This window comes from Catharus ustulatus, chromosome 8 (assembly GCF_009819885.2).
Source record: "Catharus ustulatus isolate bCatUst1 chromosome 8, bCatUst1.pri.v2, whole genome shotgun sequence".
Classification (NCBI taxonomy): Eukaryota; Metazoa; Chordata; class Aves; order Passeriformes; family Turdidae; genus Catharus; species Catharus ustulatus.
This window is the reverse complement of record NC_046228.1, coordinates 21,465,475-21,491,485: the sequence shown is the minus strand read 5'-3', so window position 1 is coordinate 21,491,485 and position 26,011 is coordinate 21,465,475. Positions and strand designations below refer to the sequence as shown.

At 40.6% G+C, this 26,011-nt stretch overlaps 1 protein-coding gene across 6 annotated transcripts in view; it reads right to left on the bottom strand.

Moving 5' to 3' along the window:
• The window catches only part of KAT6B (lysine acetyltransferase 6B), a 110,143-nt gene extending 84,357 nt beyond the window's left edge, over positions 1 to 25,786 (bottom strand). The window contains exons 1-2 of one of the 6 annotated variants that reach the window (XM_033066199.2): positions 25,671 to 25,786; positions 17,433 to 18,331 (exon numbers count right to left, since the gene is read on the bottom strand). In XM_033066199.2, the coding sequence (XP_032922090.1) occupies positions 17,433 to 18,053 (621 nt within the window). In that variant the 5' untranslated portion in view covers positions 18,054 to 18,331; positions 25,671 to 25,786. The other 5 variants (XM_033066200.2, XM_033066196.1, XM_033066201.1 and 2 more) reach the window with 5 other exon arrangements.
• Between the last annotated feature and the right edge of the window lie 225 nt (positions 25,787 to 26,011).

The following is a 26,011-nucleotide window of genomic DNA, read 5'->3' as shown; positions in this document are numbered from 1 at the left end:
CAGTAGACAGTGTTTACTTCTTTCACCTTCCTTTTATTCCCTGTAGTCTACTGGGTTTTTCTTCTATCCTCACTCAACCTTGCACCCTCCCTCCTTTTTGCATTTTTAGAATCAAAACCTTTCAGTCTTCACAAAACAATGAGGTCGGTAAACCATTGTATAAATGAGGGTAGTTCAAATAAAAAATATTGTACATATACATCTGTGAATGAATACGTTTAAAAGCAGAGTACCTCAAGGCACGTAAAAATCACTTCTGAGAAGAAAAGAAAATTCTCTTCCCTGGAAGCTGTTTAAAACTGCTATTTGCATCAATTCCTGAATTGCTACTGCTAAGTGTCATTAGAATATAAAATCACACTCTACAGTTTTCTCCTCTTGAGATTTACAGTTAAATGATAAGAAAAATACTTCCTAGTTAAATTGGACAGATAATGCAATACAGCTTTTATCAAACCAATAAATATGTTATAATACACAAGCCTCCGGCCCTAAGAGACTTCCTTCTTCAGGTGCTGGCAGTCTATAAATTAGCTCATTTGTAGCACAGAAAAGCTCCATAATTAGTACCTAGTTTATCATTAAAACCTTGCATTCACTGTGTGATGTCACAGACTACTGAGTCTGGCTCTCATTTACACACTCAATTATTTTCTGGCATCCCAGCACAGTTGCTTCCATTATTTCCCATATAATTGACCAACTTCAACAGCTGCAATTCTTCTCTTGTAAATACAGAGCATATTGTAGATGACAGGATCATAGTTATCACTCTTTAAAAAATTCCACATAACATACAGTTTAAATTTGACAAAGCTTAAGATGCTTTGCCCTGCAGCCAGCAAAAGTTTGATTTAAAAAGCACTGTACAGTAATTAAATTTAAACCACAGAATTACTTAAAGTACCACACTCATTGACTGGTAGAGCTTTTATTGCAATAGATTAGACTCATTACTTAAGAGTCTGAAAAGCAGTTGAAGATCATTTACCTCTCGTACTAGAAATTAATACACTTACTTTTGATTACAGCTGCAAATGAGACAGATAGCAGTTCTGCAGATCCTGGCATGCCAGATACTCTCCTGGATCAATGGAGGGCAGGAAGTCTCCTAGCTGAATCAAATCTCACCTAGTGACCAACATGCTAGATCCTCCTAAATCCTTCTGGTAAAACCTAGAATGCATGCTCTTAGAACAACTTCTACCCAAACAGCTTGAAATGGCAACTCCCTGTAGTGCAGACATGTAAGCTAAAGGAAACTCAGTAAAGTAGCTAACTTCACATAGCCATGAGAAACCCTGAAATGTTTTCACCTATTTCTGCAAAATCACTATATCCAAGAAGATCTGCAAAAATACTTTATTTAGCATAAAAACATCTCCAAGCATGAAAGCCAACAAGTCTTTTCTTACTGGCCCTCAAACATATCAAGAATGAACTTCATGACCATTAAAGAATCTAATGATTGTATAACCAAAGGAGAACACAGTAATAGAAAAGACAGGGTTCAACAACCTGCAACTGTACTATGCAGGAGTGGTTAGCCTACAGATCAAAAGGCAAAAATATTTTTGGAAATCTAACATGTTGTACGGTTGTACATACACATGGAAGACAACTTTCATAGGAAGGTAGTATTAAATCAGATACATTTCAGACATGAAACAGAAGAAAATTACAGTACTACAGAAGTGCTTCTGCAGCATAAACAAGGCTACTCAATTCCAAATAATGTGCTGTTAACAAAATGCCATCATTCTTTGTTTGCAAGAACAGCTCTTGGCTGTAATCTAGGTAAGAACATTTCCATCTTCAAACAGAGCATCTGCATCATACTGCTAAAGACAGAATCTTCTCCCAAGTCAGAATAATTAAGCATTAAATTAAGCTCTTAAGAAACTGTCTTCATTGCATTCACTTGGTCTTTTGATTCTACTCTAATGGATTATCTATTTAACTTAGTCAGAATTTAATCCAGTGTTACAAGTCAGGACCAAAGAAAGATTATTTTAATCCAGCTATAAAAGCCTGAGCTCTTGAGTTAACACACTAGATAGACCTATTCTCAAGTTTCACCTGTGCTATTATACTAGTATTGCAGATCCTGAATCACAAAGAACCATGGGAAGGGACTGATGATCCTGACTTTAGACTTTGAAAACATAAACAGCATGTTAAACCTGCATTTTCTACTCAATTTTACATCAGTTAAAAAATACATACATGTAGTAAGGGCCTCAAACCAACTATTTTTTTAAGCTGTGTGAACTGATGGTGGAAGGCAGGTAGGTGGGTAGGAAAAGGTAGAGCCAGTGAAACAGGTGAAAAAGAAAGCACTTTTTTACTCCTTCAGCAGATGAACAGTCCAACATTACACATATATTTGTCTAGTTTTCCCAAATTATTGTAGGCTAAATAAAAAAATACTAAACTCTGCAAAAGAACCTAATAGAGATTATTGCATGACAGGAAACAGCATGAACTATACTGTGTCCTATACCACAATAGCAAACTCAAATCATAGTTGGCTTTTTCCTTCCCCTAATTATGAGCAGTCAAACCACAAAACCCATGTTAAGATCTTATCAGTTAAGGTTCCCTCACGGGAAAAGTTCAGAAACAGCTGTACCAAGAACCACTGCTCAGCTTCAAGTCTCTGAAGTAGTCACAAGTTTAGAAGAATGAAATCTGTCCATTTTGACACAATATTTGGGCCTCTTCCATCATTTGAGATATTTGTATTAGTGACTTCCTAATTAACACTCTTGAGAAGCACTCAAAGCAAAACAAAATAACAAAAACCCCCACAGCATACTGTTTTTACTGATGTTGGTATCACCTAGGAAGTACAGAGTCTGAATACAAACTGGAAATTTGGACAAACTAACCCAGAGAATAAAGCTAAATTGCATGTCATGTGAACAGGTTTTATACAGATTATACATTACTGCCTCTTACTTTCGTAACAGGATACTTGTCAGTACCCTCCATGGAAGCTGCTAAGGGAAGCATTGACTACAGCTTTTCACTCAAGTTGTACACTGATGAAGCTAAACAACCAACATCACTCACAAAAAACTCCTTCAATGTACTTCTGCTAAATTGATATATATTTTTTTAATTACTTTTTAAAAATCAAAACAAAACCCCTCTGTGTTATGCTATTGTTTTCACTAAGTGGGTTATCTATTCTAGATTATGCTACTCTTGACAAGCCTGAAAAAGCATATCTAAGAAACAAAAAAACAAGCATAAAGCATAAACATCAAACTTCTCTTCTCTGGTACAAACCACAGCAGGATTAAGTGCCAATGGCATAAGCTGTATCAAATAGAGTTGTGATGGAATTTAATAGATCTACTAAGAAAAAGTTTTTGTAGACTACTTATTTCCTAGTTTGTGAATCCAAATGCATTAAAATTGCAAAAAAATATAAACATTACTTTATTGTAGCACTATATTAAAAACTCTTAGGAAAAGTGGTGTTTTTACTTGTATATAAAAGTAACCATATCAACAGAGTATAGGAGAACAAATAAAACTTCACAGAGCTCTTAACAAGAAAGAGTTGCTGTCTTAGTTTGAAAGGTAGCTCTAAGTCGTTTCCCTGTTGCTGTTTTGCTTGTATCAAAACACTTGTCATTGTACCCCTGCTAATATCAGCCCCAATTAAGAATTTAATTACTCCTTTACTGGCTTTATAGTCTTACAGTTCATTTTCAATGAAGAGTGATATATGGTAACAGGCAATATTCCCTGTGGTACCCCCTCCCAAACTCCTTCCAAGAAAACAGTTTAAATTTAAAATTAAAACCTGAGGGATTTTTTATCCAGCTGTAGCATTTTGCAATGTTTTACTGAAAAGCTATCCAAAAGCAAGCACCCTTTATTACAGGCTTTAAAAAGATCAGAGGTGAAGGGGACTGCTAGATCACATAACTGAGTAATTTTCCAAGTTGTTACAAGTGCGCGCGAGGCTTATCTGTGCCATTTTGGGTAGATTGCAACAGCAGCAAGGAACAGCAGTGCTGTAAGCCAGACTTCGTGTCAGAAGCTGCCATTTCCAGCTCTGATACTGGAAGCTGTACTTTAGAAGTCATCATGCCACCTGCCTTATCTTCATCCTTATCTCCAAGGAGGCCACAGTCCCACACAAGTGGGAGCTATCACTGCAGGAGCTACTGTGTCTTGGTCTACTTTGCCTGAAGAAAGAATTAATACCAGTTTACCGTAGTTCATGCAATATATTCTAGGGAAGGTGGCTAAGAGATAAAAGATTCAATTTTCTCATATATATATATTATTATGCAATAGTTAGCTTTAACATGAGGCAATCTTAGAGACCATTCTTTAAAGCTATGACAATAGCTCAGATTTTTATATACAGTAATTTCACGATTATAAGCCACACTGAGTATAAGCCGCACTTCTGGGTTTCAGCAACTTTTCATTCTTTGTCCATATATAAGTCGCACCCGATTATAAGCCACACATTACAACACAGAGCATGATAAAAGGTATCTATTCTATCACCATCTGTTGAGGGTGGGGGCAGTGATCCTTATCTCAACAGCAGATATTCTGCTAATGGGTCAGCCATTGAAACCAGTCAGGGCATTGTTCTTTATCTTTTCACAATCCATCCTTCCTCCAGCGAGTCATTGTCTGCTAATGGCCCATTGAGTCCCACTGTGTGACTGATAAAATTACTGCATCCCATTGGAAGTTGCTCCAGCCAGGGGGAAGAGCCCAACATTTCTTACCAAGATAAAAACAGAGGTTTGGGACACTAAGGGAGCCCCTTTCTCCACTGGACTCCAGAGGAAAACCGGATTTCTCCACATCACCACTGGACCTCCGGAGGGAAACTGCATCTTGTACAGGAGCACTGCTCCAACTGAGCCACATCTGTCACTGCAAGAGGATGCAGCCACCATTGAATGGAACTGCTACCAACACCCTGCCTGACGGGGTGTCAGGTTGTACTCTGACTTTGTCAGGTTTGGAGTTTGTTTCTTTGTAGTACTGTATTTCTATTTTAATTTCCCTAGAAAAGAGCTATTATTCCTAATTCCCATATTTTTGCCTGAAAGCCCCTTGATTTCAAAATTGTAATAATTTGGAGGGAGGGGGTTTACATTCTCCATTTCAAAGAGAAGCTCCTGCCTTTCTCAGCAGACACCTGTCCTCCAAACTAAAACAGCAACTTGTCATTCTTTGTCCATATATAAACCGCTCCTGATTATAAGCCGCACTTCGGGTTCGGACCAAAATTTTAGTCAAAATGGTGCGGCTTATAATTGTGAAATTACTGTAATTAACTTTCAAAACACAAACCAGGTCACAAAAGAAACCGGTTTGATACAAAGCAGAGGTAGAAAGGAATTACTGAAAATGTACTGGAGTTAGATGTCAGCATTTCAGGAAACTGAAAGGCAAAGGAAGAAAAATCCATAAAAATTCCACTAGGCACAGGAGAAGAGCAATTTCTTCACTTTGAGAAGCTATTTTGAACATTTATGATGGAAGGTATTTCACTAAGTGTTTTAGCATCGACTTCAGAAATTGAAACCAATTTTCTTATTAGGGCAAAAATATATTGGGGGCGATGAAACAAATATGACGTTGCTTCTTTTTTACATAATTTCAAAGATGAATCATTTGACTGTGGTATTTCTACAACAGAAAAAACACTTCAGCTTCTGGGTTTGACAATATCATATCCCATTGTGTTACAGTTTTATGTAACAAAATTCATTTAACAAGATTAATTTCTAAATTCTATACCCCAAATACTGACTTTAAATCAGCTTCTTATTAGAATCCTAGCATTAAAATAGAATTTCTAGTTTTTGAACAATATAGTTTCTACAGAAACAGCCCAACAACACTTCCTGTAACTGCATGGAAGATGGTCAACTGTTTATTGGTAGTCAGTGTACGATGTGGGCTGAAAAGAAACATAAGAATCCTGTAAAACATTATATACTTGATAAAATAAATGAACCCCCAAAGCTTTCAGGAATGAAGTCAAAGTTACACTTAGGGCAGGGAAGATGAACTTAAACTGGATCTGAAAAACATTTTTCTATAACGTGCATTAGACACTAACCCTTAAATACAGGGTCTGTATGAAGAAGTGTCTATTATCCCCTTCTATACAGCAAAGTACACAAGCACACCCCTTCATATATAGCTGACAGAACAATACTTTTAGATTTATAGTTTACCCATTGACTTTCTAAAGCAATTGAAATAGTCTCACAACAACTCCCTTTCGGATCCTTACAAAACAGAATTTTCTTAGACAAAGCTATACTAATCTGAAGACCTTAACAGTTTTATGAAAAAGTATGTAAAGACTAACAACCCAGAAATGCTTTCTGCAGTCAAAGTACTTTAAGTTTGATCTGGGGGATGCTACGATTCCTTCCCCAATCCCTTTCCAAAATCACTCTAGAAACTAAATCCTTTAAATCTTGAAAACAGTCCTTAATAAAATTCTGTGTATTAGTTTGTTTTCTAAAGGATGGGGAAAGCAAGTCTACACAGAAGCTTTAACATGACAGTGAAGTATGACCTTTAAATATACTCCCATAGATCAGGTGTACACCCATAAATGTAATCCAAAATAAATTTAAGAACTTGATAATCATCAGATTGCTTAAACGATATTTCAGGCAAGTCTAATCAGGCAGAAACAAGAGCCTTCCCTTGACACCACCTGAAGAAAGGCAGAGTTTTCAAAGTTTCAAAAGATCAATAATCATGTGGTGGCAACAAAATTTAAAAACTCAGTTTAGTGAAAATGTTGAACAGAGTTACCAATCCAGTAAGATAGGCAACACTTGAAAGGTAATATGAAACAAGAAATTCTTACAGCAGGCCAATGTACCTGGAACAGGACTAACCACCCTTTAATCTTTGCATTCACAAAATCCAGATTCAGCAGTAGAGCAGCTGCTCAGTGCCTGCTTTGCAGAATTCAATGAACAAAAGGTTACCTTAATTCAGCGAGATAATCAGCACACATTTACCCTCTACCAAGAGTTTTCCAACCATCTGCAAGGCGGCAGAGCTGACTGCCTATAAAACAACTGGTAGCATGCTGACATGTCCTCACATCACTCATGTCAATAAAAATTTATCTCTTAGCAACAGCTAAAAGAAGCTGAACTTCCAGAAATATTTTAGATGCATCACGAGCCAACAATTTCTTCGTAAGTGATTTTGATTGCTGCTGATCTCCAAAACAGATGTCTATACTCTAATTGGTAAAATTTATTAAATACATATCTTAAATAAGAAAAAGTCAAGTTATCATGCCCTAAGAAAGCAATAACAATGGGAGTCATTCTAGCTGTGCACATAAAAGAAAAAAGCCAACCTTATTTAAAGCTGCTGGTCTCACAGTATCAGTAACAGTGAAGTAAACATGCATGTGTTGTGGGGAAAGGAAGGAATTTGCTACTAAAGTTGCTGTCAGAAACTAAAAGCCAACACAAGGTCACCAAAACTATGATAAATATTTTTTACAGGAAAAGCAAAATAAGAGATTCAATGCTAATACCACTCAGCTACTAAAACTATTTTATGATTCCCTACCCTGCTACATGGGACCAAATACAAAATTTTAAGGCATTAATCTTTACAAGTAAACTCCATACAAATACAAAACCTCTGATAAAATTAGAAATACACTTGTTTTAGCAAAACTCACTTGCATTAGTAAAACATCAAGCAAATTAAAATTTTAGCACCAAACAGATCAGAAAATGGAAAAAGCTTATTCTCAGATATATTACAAGCTCTTCTCTAGAAAGCAAGTCATACAGAGGTCTCTTCAAAATACATCCAATGACAATATTGAAAAAGAAACAGTATAAATCATTCAGATTCTGGTTCACGTTGGCAGATAAAAAGCAGTTTTTCTTTCTTCCATCACTAGTTTCTTCCAGAAGACATAAAACAAAATCTGTCAATCCCAGCCTGAATAAAGCCACATTTATTTACTTGAATTCAGTCAAAAATTGAGGTATCCTCCTGAACTCAGAGCAGTATAGGAAACTGGGAACACAGAGGAAGATTCCTGAGGTGGTTTATTATTCCAAATAAGACTCCTACCACCCACCTCATGTTCAGATCAGAAAAGACTCTTGCAACTCTCCACCAAAAGAAGGAAAACATGCCTGCAAGAAGAGCCAGGAAGTCACTGGTTTTAAACACAGTGCAGATTCATAAAGCAAAAACAACTGCCCATTGTCACAAAAACCCCAAATGGCAACGCACAGAACTTATTGAACACAAGTACCAATAATTTCCTTCCTTAAGTATATGGCAGACAAACATGTCAAGTGACTCAACAAGAGCAATTCTTTGAAAAAGCCATGGAGCAAGTTACTGGCTTCCAAGAGAGCATGAGCTGCAGTTCTTTTGAGTGTAGCTACAACATACAGGTACAGGCACAAGAACACATCCTGCAGGCTCTTAGCACATGCTGCTACCTTGAGAACCCACCCTGCATGTGGTTTGAGCCATCTTTTGACTAATTTATCTATAAATTTCAGACCCTCAGAAAACATCTGTAACATCCAAAAGCCTGCTTTGCTAGATCAGCAGAATGCATGCCAAACATATAAAAATAAGTACACTGGGTTTACTATACAGCTTTTCAGCATTAAAATAGATTAATATTTGCAAAACAGCATTAGTAAGGTTTTTGTGTCATTCAGTTTTTCCAACTGGATAAAGAGGAAAGAGAAGAGAGTTAGACAGTTCAAGGAAGAGCAAAAATATTCAGATGAGAAAATGCCATGTTTATGTATAACCCCGTTGTTTATTACATTAACCTCCATGTTAATATTTATAAACTAACCAAATACTTGCAGGAGTCAATGTACTGTTCCCTTCCTCTACCATCAACAGATTCTTGTTAAACCAACTCCTACAGCAGGTATACTAGCATTCAGAGGTCAAGGGAGAAAAATGGAAAGTAGGAAATGAAAGCTGAGTATCCTTAAATTTTGAATAGAAGGGAGTGATACAGTAGCCTTCATAAGCATAGAACTTGTTAAGTAGCTACTACTAACAGAGCTTACTTTGGTCTTCAGAATCTTTTCAGGCTCAAGCACTGACATTTTCATCACCCATTTAACTGTATTTTCATACAATGTCTTTTCTAACTACTGCTCATTATCCACTCATGCTAAGCATTTTAAAGAATTCCACACTACTTTCAGGTTAGGTATTTTTACCAATCAGGTTGCTCAGGACACTGCCTAGTCCAGCTCTGAGGATGGAGACTCTGTAGCCACTCTCTGTTCCATGTCTCTCCATCCTCATTTTAAAGGATTTTCTCCTTCATCTACCTGCAATTTCCCTCAATGCAACTTAGACCAGTTACCTCTCATTATTTTGCCATCTAAAAAAATAAAATCCATCTTCACTACAATCACCCAATATGTAGTTCTGAAAGAGGTGCTTTAACACAACAGCCCCACACATCTATGGCAATTTTATCTTGACTGTACTCCTTTCAACTGCTTCATGCAAGTACTTCCTGCTGCCTAGGGAAGTGTTGGAATCACTATCCCTGAGAGCATTCACAAAACATGCAGATGCAGCCCTTAGCAACATGGTTTAATGGTGAACATGGCAGTGCTAGGTTAACAGTTGGACTCTCTGATCTTTGAGTGATCTTTTCCACCCTAAATAATTCTGTGATTCTACTTACTCATCAGTTAAGAACTGCCTGTACTCTACATCTGAAACACAGGTGCCACTGACATTTGTCTTGTATTGAGCCAAATGCAAACATTGCTAGTTAGCGTTGCCACGGATACATGGACATTACATAAAATTAGTCCTGAAAAGTACAGTCACTCATTTGCATCATTTTGGAAAAAAACAGATGTGAAATTAAAGCCAACTTCAAAATACCACCAGTGATGAAATTAACTCCTGAAGAGCATGTGGAAAATGTGTGGCAAATTCACCACAGCCTAAGCTAGCTCTACTTCTATTTGGAGATGCAGAAATATCAGCCATGCCTACCAGACACCTCTGCTGAGATCATGCACAGCTTTTTTTCCTGTGCCAGAGTCCTGCTCGTAATTAAAACCAGAAGTCTCAACTGCAGTAATTGGTAACTGGTGGACTGCACCACCACAACCATAAGGGGAGAAAAATGGGACTCTGCCCCTCTAGACCCAAAAAACTTGACAAAGCAGCAATTCCTGAACATATGTAGCTAGCACTTCAGGGACAAGGTAGGAGAGTGGACAATTCACTAGTCTGCAGTTTGTCTCACCACATGGGATTTTCCTTATGTAACATCTTAGCTACAGCACAACCTGAAGTCACAATAATCCACACAAACCTGGAATCTAAGTGCAGCACCCCTGGAGTTGCCTGCATAGGCATCCCTGATCCCTGTAACAGGTCACAGACACTCATTTCAAGAAGGCTGGCTGTGCCTGCAAAATCAAAACTTTTAAGCTCTTCGCAACAAACCTGGAAAGGAAAAAAAACCCTCAGAAAAATCCATGTGACACCAGTAATAATTTTCCTCAATGAAGGATTTAAGCAGATTGAGAAAAACAGTAAATACAAGTAATTTTGCAATTGAAGAAAATTACACTAGTTTAAAAGTTTATTTGTCACTTACCAGGTAACCACAAAGGACAGCAGTGGATCTGTCAGTTAAGTGGTACCTGATCTAACACCATGTTCAAAATTCTACAGTCATCATCTGAGACCTAATACTGTTGTTCCAGTACACAGTAGCACTCCATCCACTTGCTTCCATGAAATCCTAGTGGCCTGCTTGAAACAGGCCCTCAAATCACGAGTCTGTCCTTATACCCAGCAAATATAGTCCTGAACACAGAGAATCAAGTTGTTACAGGACCATAAATGGATTCAAAGTTGTAAAGAAAACTTTGGAGTCTTTTCTTAAAGCTAGCATGAAATTCTTTTAATAGTGAGAGTCTTTTACCATTTCCAATCCCTAAATTGGAAAACTGCAGTTAATTAGCAGTTACCTATACCTGTTATCTTTCTTGACAAAAAAAACATGTCAAAAATAGCAGAAAACTTCAACTGCGAGTTATCAAGATTTTTTTATCACAATATGGAATTGCTATCATATTTCAACTGACACAGAAAAAATACCCAAGAGTCAAGACCATTGTTATTATTGAACACTGAAGAGCAAAGACACTTTGAACAGATAAGAAAACAGCACTGAGAAAATATGCTAGGTAGCTTTCCTATCTAAGGCAGCCTTCTGGTATTTCTGTTTTAGAAGGAATCTTGATGAAGCAGATATCCACACATTAACTAGCTGAAGAAAAATTAGTCTGGGAGGAAAAATGCAAAGAGTAAAACCTCTAACCATAGTTTAGGAATCCAATGTCACTCCCAGTTAAGACAGAAGAGTTCACAGAAAATAGCATAGATGAATAAACACCAAGAGAACTGCTGGAACTACACAGGATTTCTTTAACTCACTGCTGTCAGTTTCAATAAAGGACTCATCACAGAACACCACACCAATTAATTTTGAAGGGAAACAGCCAAAAGAATCAAATTTTAGCAAGCCTTAGGATTAAAGAGCTTCCAGTATAAGGTTTGGAATCACTCCTTGCAGTAAACAAGAACCATGTGCACATCATGCAGAACTATGCTCAGATTATCTAGTTTGGGAGAAAAAAGAATGAGTAGGGTCTTCCCCTCATAGATCTATAGGCTACTGCAAATATGACCCTATTTGCAGAAACTAATTTACATCACAAATTAAAAACTAACCTCTACCCTGCCTTATGAAGGAACCGACCAGTCTAACTCAGGAGATTGCACTATTCAACTTATTTCCCACCATACAATTCAAGAAAACTTTTACAAATATGCTTCTTATGTTGGTCCAAATGTGCTGAATTGTGAAACAAAAAACTAAGCCCCCAAAGCCAGATATATTCATCTATGCAGTGGTATGAGTTGCCTGTCCACAATATGGGGTGATGAGAATTTTCCACTTGACTTTCTGGTAAGCTCCAGTATCTCAAGTGTTAATAGGATCTATTTCTAAGTGTTCTCGTGGCTTATGCACAGAGTTGGTACTTTTAACATTTCAGAAGCTACAGGGACAGAAAAACAAAACAAAGCCCCCCAAAATAAAACAAACAACAACAACAAAACCCACCCAAAAAAACCCCAAAAATCAAAACCCAACACCTAAACACCCCAAAACACAAGAGCAGCAGAACCTAGCAATCATCCCAGAACTTCCAAGAACAGATCTACACACAGTTAAGGTGCAAGTCACCCTTCCAAGAAATAAAGGTAACTTGTGAATTGAAATAATGGGAAGCACAAACACAAGACTTAGTGTTTGCCAAGTAATGCCAACATTCCTCAGTACTTTGTCACCATGAAGATGTTATGAGGAGAGAAATAAAGGCTGCATCTGAAGACAACACTATTTTATAGACAAAGTTCAACCCCAGATTTCTCTTTCTAGGTTTCTAGATTTCTTTATGTACAGGCTCTTCAACTATAGCACTGCAGACACTCTAGAAACGTCCCCATCACTGTATTTTGGTGCTCACTCACCCTCAGAAGCCCAGACACCACACAAAGGCAGCTCCCTAAGTTCAGCATCATGAATATCCCCTTACGTGTAAATTGGCAGGATACATTGTGCATTCCTTTCTGCCTCCCTTTTCTGTTTCTACACAGTGGAAAGTCTAGAGGAGAGAGGCAACAAGAAATCTCAACCAACGCTGTCTTGCTGCCTACCCACAGGAAGGCAGGAAGCTGAAAAACTGAGCAAGGAGGAGCCTGAATTCCAAAAAAGCAATTCGCTATAGATTGGCCCTTTGCCTGATAGACAGAAGGAGGAACACCCAGTGTCTGCACTGGCACAAGCTACATACCAGAAAACTGAAATTCAACCCATGCCAAGTTACATTTTGAAAAGCTAAATGTACGTAGGCCAGTGAAAACAAAATTAGATAGGAGTTCAGGGTAAGAAAAATTAATAAAACAAGTTCGATTTTGCATGAAAGTCAGCTTAGAAAGACAAACTGAAAGTGAAAGAGGGATTACTAAATTTTTTCATGCCAAGAATCAGATGAAAATCACAGCTGTTGAGCTGTTCAAGAGAACGCTGAGGAGAACCAACATCAAGCCATCTCCATTTGAACGACTTTGAAGTTTAAGTACTAATTATTCTGAACATAGCAAAGACGAAACTGCTGAGATACACTATGCATTCCCACAGCTCTCTGGTGATGTTACAATGGCCACTCGCTCTTCACCTTTAAAAGCGGAATTTATTCTTTTAAATTATGTCTAAAAATAAGTAAATAAAGAGTTGCCAGCAGTCTACAAGTATCTGTTTCTTTGAGGTTATAGTCACCCAGCACTTGTGCTCAGGAGATGGCTAACTCCCAAGACTTACTAGGTTTCATGCAGCTCCCAAACTGCAGAATCTTCCTAGCGCTTGCCCAAGTCACAAGGAAAACAAAAATCACCAGCAATATTGCCATTCTACAACTGACACCATAAAAGATAAATTAAACAACCCTCTTAAAACTAATCATAAGTTTTAAATACCACTTTGCTGCATTTCCAGAAGCGCATTTTAATGCTTCAAAAGCTTATTGAAAAGCTAAGTATCACTCAATTTTCCTCTCTCTTCACACCCTTCCCTGCTATGTAACCAGTTTTTACACTGCATTTTCTGGTTAACATATTCATACAGCCCTTTTCAGAAAATGCTTGGTGAGAAAAGGTGTGAAGCAAAAGGGAGGGTAACTATGCAAGATGCTCTTGAGCATAAGGAAGAGCACATAAGAGCAGTTAAATTGTTTAAATATGCACTGCAACAGAGTGAAGTGCACGAGATCAAACTGCTACACAACCAAATGAATTATTTTTCTGCTTTCTTGTGTGTGTGGTTTTTTTGGCTTTTTTGCTGCTTTATTTGAGGAAGATTTTTTTCCGGGGATTTTTTTAGGACATAAAAAAGACACTAAGTCTTCATCCTTAAAGATCCCATGGCCTTCAGTCTTCCTTCACTCTTAAGGCAGCTCCACCTCTGGCTGGATGCTGTCCTTCACACATCCAGTTAACACTACATCAGGCATCTTTTGAAGTGCACTGATTCAAGTTACCTTCCCAGACACATCAAGTGAGCATTTACCTCAATGTAACCACCAGAACACTTCAGATAACTGAAAAGTCCTTTATATAGCATATATATGACACTTAGAATGTACCACCTAGATACCACATAGCTGCCAAAAGCTACTGACCTTCAACAAGATCTGTCTTTCCATGAACCTTCTGCTTGTATCTTTCTTTTCATTCAGAGATGGAAAAGCAACCCTCCACACACACTAGGGAATGGAAAGGGATCCAGTAAGGGAAGAGTTAAACAGCTGCACTGCATGATTTCTCTTGCTGCAACTTTGCCCAAATCCAGAAGAGTCAGGATAACACTTGAAACACAATTTTTATACAAATCCTTTCTTCCAGGCCTATGGATACCAGGAGGAAACATGGCCACAGTATTGCTGTAACTAACTGCAGCTACTTCTAAAGCTAATGGAACAAGAGAACTATATCTAGCTGAATTTGATCACCCAGTTAATAGGGAGGAGAAAAGCAGCCCTATATCATCACCACTAAGACAAATGTTTAGCACTTCCAGCTCCCTGCTCCAAGTATTTCATAGAATGCAAACCACTCAACACTCTTGTCACATAGTCAAGGCTCCAAGTCTGTAAAACTAAATTCAGTGACACTGCATTTCAGCAGTATTTATCTTTTCAGTGCACTACATACTCGATGCTTTGGGTGGGTGATTGAAGCAAGCAAACAGAAACAGAAATCCCAAAACCAAAACAACCAAAAAAGCCCCAAACAAGTCAACAACAGCCCACACACAACACAACCACCTCGCCACACAGGCCAGACTGTATCTCTTCTGATCACCTTTCACCCAGGAAAAAAGGTTCAGAGTCTACATTTGGTACTCTGAGCGTGAATGTTGAGAGTGACAAAGAAAAAGCTCTAAAGCACTTCTAATGGACCAAATCTTCTGTCTTATCCTGATGAGATATTAATTACGCATTAAAGAAAGAAAAATAATCAAAATTACTCAAACTTCCACAGCCATCAAAACAGATTTCCATGCATCCTTACATTGTTCTTTTCCTCCAAAAAAGTCAAGACATACTAGAACAACACCTCTAGTATTTGAAAATAAAAAAAACCAAAACAAGTATACAAAATTAGCCACCCCAACAAAAATCATCTCTTAGTTGTGCTAGCTATAGAAAGAGACAAAGGAACTTTTAAATACACCAATCAAACATTAGCTATTCCCAAGAGATGCCAGTTGAATACATTTATTGTATTAATTTCAATAATCTTGACATGTCCCATACTGTCACTCAAATGCTTTCAATAAAAATAGCCTAATTTTTCTTGCAATGTCATCCGGCTTATACATCTATTAACATCAATTTCAAATGAAGAAATGAACGTAACTTTCAGAACTGTCCTTTCACAAATAGTGAAGAACAGTAAAAATCCCATATTTAAAACAAGTCTCTATGTATTTGCTCAGTAACCTCAGCAACTTAACACAACTAAGTGGTAAACTACACTACCATAGAACTACTGATTCACCAACTTCACATCACAACTATTTTTGTCAGGAAAAACCGTATGCCAGTTTTTAAACACGCAAGTCGCACTGCTAATTTTGAGGCACCCAAATGAAAGCTTATTTCTTGCCAAAGCACTTGCTAGAGAACAGATTTGTTTGGCTAACTTCTAGAAGACAGATTTATCCTTATACCAGTATTTTAGTATGGCAGTAATGGCTTTTTCAGCACCATGACCCAACTAACATTCCTTGCAAAGGCTGCTTTGTAGGTAGACTAACATGGGAGATTTTTGTTTTTACAAAATTCATGTTATTTGGGTTGCTCAGTACTCCAGCCCTCAAATTTTTCATGTCATTACAGTATCAGAATTACAGTAGAAACTCAAAGTACTTAAACAGACGGCTTTATCACTACAAGTAATTAAATGTTTGTAGTGTACAGCTACAGCAGTAATTGCACAGTATGCAGCACTTCTGAATTTCCATTCTGATTACAGAGCATGAAGCTCCACGGGTCCCTCAAACACCCGAGAAGTCCAATTTGACAGAAATAGATTTCCATATATAAATGCAATCATATTTAACAGACATTTAGAGAAGCTCACAAAAATACAGCTACAACTACTCCCCTCTGACAGTTCCCCAAACAACTGTTCCTGAAGACCTCACTAAAAAAATTCCAACACAAGCGTTTTCCACTCTGCATCCTCCAGCATCTCAACACCAAAGGAAAAACACCAAACCATCATGCATCAAGTTTCTAGGAGACACCGGTGGCACCTCTGCAACAGCAAAGCTGTCTGGACTGTTCCATGTCTATAACAACTGCCATCAAACTTGACCAGACAGAAGAGGAAAAAAATGAAAACAAACCAAGAACCCCAAACCATCAACTTACAAATATTTTAAGTAAGCCAATCCCACTACAACAGGTAACTTGATTTTCCCCAAGTACACTAAAAATTCCAAACACACTTCACTGTACTAAATGGGAAATGATCAAAGAATACCTGCAGACATGTCTTTGACACTCTCCTTTCATAAACAAAAACCTAATTGATAGCCCTTTCTCTCTCAAGGCTGAAATCCTGTGAACAATTAACTTCAAAACAAGACTCAAGTAACAGCAAAAATAAACCCACAAAAGTAAAACAGAAGGAGGATCCTGTAGTTTAGCACAAATTGTCACTCTAACACCTTCACTTCTGTTCCTAGAATATTTACATTAATTCTGGTTTCTATTCACTGACATTTTAAAGCTCACTATCTACATATATATATATATCATTTTAAAATAATAATTCTGTTTTTAACATCACGAGTCCTACCAGGGGCATCTCAGGTTGTCAAACTACAAGAAAATCAGTATATCCTGGCAGAAAATGAAGGTAAAAGGCCACAATCAAATCACACTGCAGATTTCAGCTACACCAGTCTGTCAGGCAACACAGACTCAGAACTCACACCTACAACAGAGCATACAGCTGTACTCTACCCTGCTGCTCTGTTCATCTACTCCAAATTCACAAAGCAAACCACCCAATGCACAACGGCAGGACATAGGGAGCCAAGTAAAACTCATTTACCAGAACTGATTCTGCATAAATCTTGGACATGCATCCCCACTCATATACATTTAAATGGGCAAATAAAGCACGAGAAGAATCATTACTTTTGCATTAGGTAAATAAACAAAGGATAACAAAAATAGTTTTTCATTACTACATTAGCTCTCATTTTTCAGACTTACCTGGTCTTTTTCATGGGGTAATAGGCTGACAGGTGGAAGGGAAGCTGGGAAGGTGCTGGAGTATTTTGGAGCTCCTTTGCTTTCCAAACTGCCATAATTCACTCTATACTGAGGACCATCCTTCAGTAGCCTCCCGTTGTTCACAGCACGTTTTGCCCCAAGACGCAACCTCTGCTGAAAGGCGGGATTGTTGAAAATACTTGCTAGGTCATTTTGACTTCTCAAATACTTCTCTATGTTTTTCAGGGAGGAGCCATTAGGTTCTTGAAGCCCTTCAATTGCTCTTCTCAAGAGTTTATTCCAATCCACATTACGAAGCTCATTACAAGCTCCTCTAGATCCTTTAACAGATTTAGGAACAGTGCCGGGTTTAACACATGAAAACCGTCCAGGATTATCTGGGTCCTTGTAGGATGCAAGACCTTTGTTAGTGACTTTAAGAATAGAACCATCTTGAACACTAAGTTCCAGCTGTTCTGAAACAGTCTTCTTATCTAATCCATGGGAAGCACAAACAGCATGACATATTCTCTCTTCAGAAGGCCTTTGCTTTTGCTTTTTAACTTTTTGTATAGCTTCCAGAATCCACTCTGTATAAAGAGGGTTGGCAAGTTTTACCATGGTTGACCAGTAATTGTTTCCAGCCAAGAGTTACCCATAGAGGTTCCTCCTTATCCTTTTAGCAGATCTTTCAGAGGTTGTTCACACCTCAAACACAAATGGAAGGATTCCACACACTGCTTGGAAACATGTCAAAAGTATCCACCCTGAGGAGTCAGATAAAGCAGAGAAATACCTGCTGATTGCAACTTTCCAATTATGTTACTGTTACCGAAATGTAGAAGGGGTTCATCCCTGATGACACCAGTATGTCCTTAAAAGAAAGTTTGTTGCAACCTCTAAAAAGAAAAAAAAAAAAACAAGAGACAGAGAGAGAACACAGTTAATGCTAAGTAGTAGTAAAGTATCAAAATTAAAAACACATTCAGACATGCACTCATAGTATAGATGCTACAGTATAGAAAAATCTTTGCGATATTATATGAAACATTTGTCAATTCCCACACCACACCAAACAAGTCATCATAAAAGCCTTCTGCTTTTCATAACAGTCAGTGGATTTAGTTTTCCTAAATTCCACCACCCCAACACTTAACCTACTACTGACCTGTTGGACAATTTCCATTCAGTCAGGGATCTGAAAACACTCTCTAAAACAAACTGCCTACAAATCATTTCTGCATGGATTATACATGCAACAGAAAACCCAAACCCCAACCAATGAAAGATAAATTATTAACCGCTGCCAATTCTTAAAGTCTCCTGTCTCTAAAGTCCTACCATGTTGATTACACAACTCAGAAACCAAAACCAAAAATATCTGAACCAAGTTATAAGTACTACATCCTTCATTAATATTTAGGTTCGCTACAAAACCAAAAGGCACCACAAAAGTACTTCTCATTTTAAGGCATGCAGCACAGAGGAATTATTGATACAAACCCTTAGGAACAGAGAAGAAACAAAGTAACAGGAGGCATTTTCATATAAATAGGTTGCCAGCACAAAGATGCATAAAGAGGTCACATTTTAAAAGATTTTATTGACTCAGTTACACAATTGGTTTGTTTTTTTTTTTACTTATGGAATACATCACTCCAATAGAAAATTCAGTGGCTATGAAAACTCATTTAAGAAACCTAAAAGAATATCCTGATGATGAGTTTATTCAATGTGGGAACACAGATAAAAAAAAAAAACAATTTAAAAGACTCACAAATTAAACTTAGAGAAGAGTTGCGTAATGAATAAACAAATATATTTGAAGTACTATTTTTTCTGTCATGAAGTGTGAGAACTTTTGAAGGCAACAACAGAATTGCATAACTACTTCAAAGGAAAACAAAAAGAGAAAGATATTAATTCTCAATATATGGTTTATCCTGTAAAGTAGAAGATTTACCAGTTTCACAGCAAAAATTTAAAATTAGCTAATATCCAAGTACATTCATAAAGCTAGGGCAAGCAGCCTACAAATAACAAAATCATCTATGATTACACAAGTCCTGGATCTCATTTTTCATTCATTTATTCTAGCCATCCTGCACTGAAATCATATTGAAAAACTTGAGTAAACTATAGCTAGGAAAAATCTTGAACTGATACAGTAATCAAAATTATTTTCAACTTGTTAAAAAGATTCCTCTGCAACTATGAAGACAAAGAGTACAACAACATATACTTTTAGTCCTATACCTTTTCCTTCTTCTGTCCCTCAAAATTGTCTTTAAATTCCATCTCATGTTTCACACATTATTATACCTATACAACAGGATCAGTAACAAAAGACCAGCTGGTTAGTGGTGAGTGTAAAATTTTTCTAGACCCAAATAGTCCATATTAATTAATTCATTTTATGAATCTGTCCTTCTGAAATCTGATCAAAGCTTAAACAACTTCAGATTTAAAAGTACTAAAATTCAAGTGACTGTCAGACTGAAAGAGACTGATGCAAATGCAGGGCCTGAACGCTTAACTGGCTCACATACTGAACCCTATTGATCTACACGGATTGGATTCTGTTTCTTGCTTCCAGACTGTACCCATGGAAGCTGTATTTGATAACAGTTCTGTGTATTTCAAGTATCTGTAAGCAAACAATAACTTGTTCTGTAAACAGACCTTTTTTATTTACTCCAGCTAGCAAAAGCCATTCTTTCCCTGACAGAATTGTTTATACTCACTGTTTTCAGATAATTCCAAAATAATACTGTAGCTACAAAATGCAGACAAATATAGGGAAGGAAAGTGTTTCCATGGTATGATAAATCCTACAAATTCTCTCACAAATCTGACACTGAAAACACAATAACACACCAAAGCAGAACCCTATATATAGTGGAGGCTCACTCACATTTAGACTTTTTCATACACTCTTCCTATGGACTTGGAAGCTCTCTGCAGCTATATATAAAGCCCCAGATTCCTAGAAAGATACTTTAAAAGTTATTTAGATTCACTGTAAGTCTTCATTAAGACAGTCACGACTTAATTAAATGCTGAACACTGCATTTGCTGAGTCAGACATACTTGTCTCAGTTTTACATCTACTGTAGCACTGTTATATTAAATTTCATACAAGCAACCACATCACTTCCATTAAATTCCAGAACACACAGTACAGGGTCTGTTCCAAGCTCCTGGACACTGATGAACATTTCAGTATAAATGCTGTAACATGTGGGTTACAGGAATTTTTATTGGCCAATGACTGTGGCAAAAGGTTAGCATAAACCTGTATCTTTATATGAAGTCTACTGCTTGGTGCAGAAATTTCACAGCCATATACATTCAGAACTACATTTTTACTTATTTACTTAAAACTCCCTACGTGTAATACAACCTCCTGCATGCTAGCACCTACTAAATCAACACCAGCAGAGTGGACCAGCAGAAACAGAGTTTCCAATGCACTGGACGGGGTATTTCAGGAGGAAAAATCAAGACATCTTAAATACACACCTTCCAACAGTATCCAAGTTCATTTTGCCTTAGGCAACCATGCAAAGTGCATCCAACCCAAGTTTTTAATTGTTTTGCCACAGCTCAGAGCCTCTCTTACTCTGGCACTTGGAATGCACGTGAGCTTGAAGTGCAGCCCCTGACCTCCATGACTCCTGTGCCAAGGTCTGCCACACCTAGAGTCAGACTAGCTTATTACTGTAAACATTTTCCCCAGCAAAACAACTTGGGTGAGTGATCCTGGAGCAATAAATTAAGGAGATCTTTCAGAAACCAAAACAGATTGATCCAAGAATGGCAATGTAGAAATACACACATTTACACACAAAGTGACTACATAAACTCAAAACAAATTGTTTCAGAAACAATCTTTCAAGATTCAACACAAAAGGACACCCAAACTCAGGCTTCTAAGTTTAGAATGCAATTATACCAAAAGTTCAAACAGGTGGTCAAACATCATTTAATATAAAAAGTGTGATGATTACCCAAGCAAATTTTGATGCAATATCATTTTCAAGAAATTATTATAAATTAATCTATTTAGGTGCTCATATCTATTTATTAATCTTCCTCCCCTTATAATTAACTAACTTTTAATCAAGCCCTCAGCAGCACTCATTCAATCACAAAATAGATTCTCCATATAATTAAATGCACAGGACAACTTCCAAGTTTTATGGCAACAGTCATAAAGTTCTTTCTATGTAATTGGTCATATTTCAGCTTCTAGGCTGTACGGTATCTTATTTTGAAAATAAAAGCATTTGAGAAAGTTTGACTGTATTATATTACTGACCAAGTCTGTCAACAAGTCTGCCACTGAAGAGCTGCAAAACAGAAGCATTAGAGGGTGAATTATAACCCATTACCTCTAAAACATGAAAAACCATCTCTAGTCAAGGCTTGTCCCTTTACCTCGATCATAAATTATCAGACAAAAACAAAGAAGTTGCAAAATTTCAGTTTGGGATTTAGAATGAATGCAAATAAGTCCTTTATAAAGCACACACCTATTGCACAGCTGATTATAATTAAAGAAGGCAGTGACTGAACACTTCAATCTCAGGTGTCATCAGTAATCCTATAATCCTCTAATAAGCTGGTTTTTAGACTGAACTAGGACCAGGAATTGCTTTCAGGTGATCCAGATTGTCAAAACAAGCTGTGTAGTAAAAAAAAAAAAGGCAACAAAAAAAGCTATACTTCTCTCCAGAATCAAAACTAAAAGTTATTACACAAATATCACAACATACAATTTAAAGGTTTGTTTGTTTTTTACTAACGAAAAGTTTGCTTTGGCTTCCATAAATGTAAATGCAGTTAAACTTTTAAAAACTGAGGTTAATACAGCTATAAAAATCAAAAACGAGAAGCAAGAGGGGAGAAGAGGACACAGCTGGGGGAGATGACAGCAACTTGTGCTTCACAGGTCACCGGCAGGTTGCACAATCTCATTCTGCTCCCTCCTACCTGCTCTGCACACACTCAGGAGAAGCAGCAGCAGGCCAGCTCTCTGCTGCAGCATCAGGGTCAGATAAGGATTGCAGCAGAGGAGGAGGAAGAAGAGAAGACTGCCATTGCATTCCATTTTTGCCATTTTTCTTTGCTCCGAGCCATTACTTAGAATTCTGTAGCTAATGAACTCTGTATTCCACCCCCATCTCAATTAATGATGCAAAACAGAAAAGATAGTTGTTTAGCTATTGCAAAATACATGACCCTACACAGAGAAAGCAGATCCTGGTAAGGACTCCCATCGTGCATATCCCTCTTAAAATTAATCAGGTCATGAAGGCAGCTATTGTAATATTCTTTTCACAACACAGGGTTTCCAATAATAACAAGAAAGGGCAATGACACATCTATATGCTTTAAAAAGACTGATGTGTAGACACTACAGTAACTTCAAAACGACACCAAAGACTTGGGGGTGTGGAGAGAAGAGTGGCACATGCGAACTGAACTGATGGAAGTGCTTGTGCTCTGAGATACCCCACCAGCTTCTCTGAGATCATAAAATCATTTCACAACATGATAGCGGCAAGCGCCACCAGAGGAAACAGCATCAGCACAAGATGACACCAGCAAAATCACCCAAATTCACCTTTCCCACCTTCTCCTGTGGAAGTTCTAAGCACTTTAAAATACAGTACTAGAGAACAGCAGGAAATATGGGAAGGTGATCTTCACTGCCAGGAGTTCACCTGGAAACAGGGTTCCACCGAAAGCATTTCTTCTTGGGACAGTGGTTTTCAGCAGCAGGGGTGGGTATCTGTCAGCTCTTGACAGAGGGGCTTATTTTCACTGCTCAGTGACAGAGTACCAGAGGCGAGGTCCGGGCAAAGAATACACAATGTGAACATCACTTCCAAAACGTGGCACTGCCAGGCTGGACTATTCCCCTCCCCAACTTACTTAAGGTTCTTGCAGTATTAGCCCAGCCACTGAGACGTACAACGCCTAGAGCCGCGGGCCAAGGCATTGTTGGATTTGACAGGGGCCGAGCCGGGGCTGGCTCCGCGCCCTGCCCGCCCTGCTCGGGGATTTGCCGTTCCCGAGGCAGGAACCCCCAGCCCGCGGGCTGTGCGCCGCGGGGCACGGCGACCCGCGGGCAGGGCAGGGCAGCGCAGCGCCGGGGCCGGGCGCGCACCCGCACCGCGGGGCGCCGGGCGGGGCCGGGGGCGGCGGCGGCCGCGCGTCCCCCGCGGGAGGCAGGTGAGACCCCCCCGGTACCACTCACCTCCGCGGGGGGAGGAGCCTCCTCCGGGCGCCGCAGCGGCTCCCCCTGCTGCCGGCTCTTCCGCCGCTCCCGCCGCCGGGCCGCGCCGCGCCGCCTGCCCCGCTCCGCGCTGCCCGCGGCCGCCGCGACCGCCCCGCTGCCGCCACGCGCGGCTCGGCGCACCTACGCCGCCATTTTGTCTCGCCCTGTTGTACTTAACGTGAATCCGACATGACACTGATTACAGCCCAATGGAGGCTCATTAAAACCTTACCTACCCCGCGCCCCGCCCACCGCCGCCCGCCATTGGCCCGCGCCGCGCACGCCGCTGCGCGCTCACGGGCCGGGGGGCGCTGTCCGTCACCCGCCCACACCGGCTCGGGCCCGCCCGGCAACCGGCCCGGGGCTGCGATTGGCGGCAGGTGCCTGTCAATCACACGGCGCGCCCCTTCCCTGCTCGCTCAGCACCGCCCACCCGCTGGAGGGGGCGGGGCCGGCGGCTCACACTGGCCGCCGCCGCCGCCACACACCCGCGCGCCCCGCCCACCCGCCCGCCTCGCCGCTGGGCCTCGGGCTCTCGCGATTGGCCACCCGCCGCGAGCGGGGGCGGGACTTCTCGCAATCCCGCCCTCCCGTTGGCTGCCGCTGCCGCCCGTCCGGCACCCCCCGGCCTCCCCACCCCCCGCCGCCGCCCCACCCGCTCCCTCCCGAAGTTTGTTCGGGAGCGCGAGCGCTGCCGAGACACCGGCGGCGGCCGCCTGAACCAGCTCGGCAGGGCGGGCGGGCGCGCGACACACACTAATGAGCAGCCTTAAATATTGAGCGTCACGCGCGTGCCTCGGAGCCTGGCACTGGCCCGGGCGGGCGAGATGGAACAGCATGCTCCCAGCATTACCCTCCCAAGGTGCCTGGCACTGGCAGCCGCTTATCGCGCACACACACCCCGCACCGCCGAGGGAGGGAGGAGGGGGTGGGAACGGGGACGACGACAATGACTCCCGGCTCTGCAGCCACATGCAGGTCCCTGCAAGTTTCGCCATGCGAAGCCCAGGGACTTCTCTGTCACCCCGTCTGCGAGGGAACAATTGCCGCCTCAGAAAGACAGGGTGGGAACATGCAACACAAAAACCTCAGCCATCCCCTGCTTCCCTCCGCCGCTCCGTTCCCCCTCTCCCCACCCCATCCAACCCAGCCATCACCTCCTGCTGCTGCTCCCCCTCCCCTGCAAAACGCAGAGCATTGCAATGCATTTACCCAGCGCGAGTGTCTGCAAACACGTGCATCGGCTCCGATGCTAAAGGAAAAAAAGTACCCAGCCTAGTGACAAGCCCCCTGCGCTGCGAGAGGGGAGGGAAAGGGGGTTATTATGGCAAATTGCAGCCTGTCACCCAATGCCAAACAAACCCCATCGCATGCTCCCTATTATCCCCCGCATAAACTCCTGGGAATCTAACCTCGGATGCAGGTTCCCCCCTTTGCTCGCAATGACCTCCTTTCTCTGCCCGTGTGTGTTTCTGCAGCAGCGGTTCCTGCGGAATGTGCTGCCCCTGAAACGCGATCGCGGCTCCTCTCTCTCTCTCGCTCGCTCCGCTCTGTCTCTCGCTCGCCCGCTCGCTCTCTCTCCTGGCTGCAAGCAGAGCCAGGAACACAACAACAACACAGCCTCCCCCCACCCCCTTCCCCAAACACATACACACTGAAGAGACCCAGCCAGGAGAGCCAGACGAGCCGGGGAGGGGGTGGAGGGAATCCCCAGCCAGCGGATTGATTGCACCAGTTACCTTCCCTAAGCCCCTCCGCGAGAGGGGAAAAAAAGAAGACGAATACAGAGAGAATACCTTGTCTCCCCTCCTCCTCCTCCGCGGGGCTCCTCTTCTCACTCCAAAATACTCAAAGGTGGACGGGCAGATCAGACACACGCGTTCAGCTCCCGGCGGGGGAGGGGAGCCACGCGAGCAATTATCATTAATTTAGAAATTAAAACAGAAACCCACCCCAGACCTCCAGCCTCCCCGGTGCGGGCGGACGCAGATTGCGAGGACTGGTGCTAAGACACAGGACCTGATAACAGCTAATTGAAAGGTTAATCTACATAGGCTGTGACAGAAGAGGTCCCTCCCCACTTTTTTATCTGCTGTTGGCAAGTGGGAAATTGAGCTCCCCCCACCTTTTTTCCTCCCTAAAAAAAAAAAAAAAAAAAAAAAAAAAAAAAAGGGGGGGGGAAAGGGGGAAAGGCGATAAAGTTTGGGGGGCGGCGCGTCCCCTGGGCGGGAAGGCGGCTGCGGGAAGTGGCCACCGGCGCCTCCCGGGGGCCCGCGCCCGCCCGCGGGGTCGC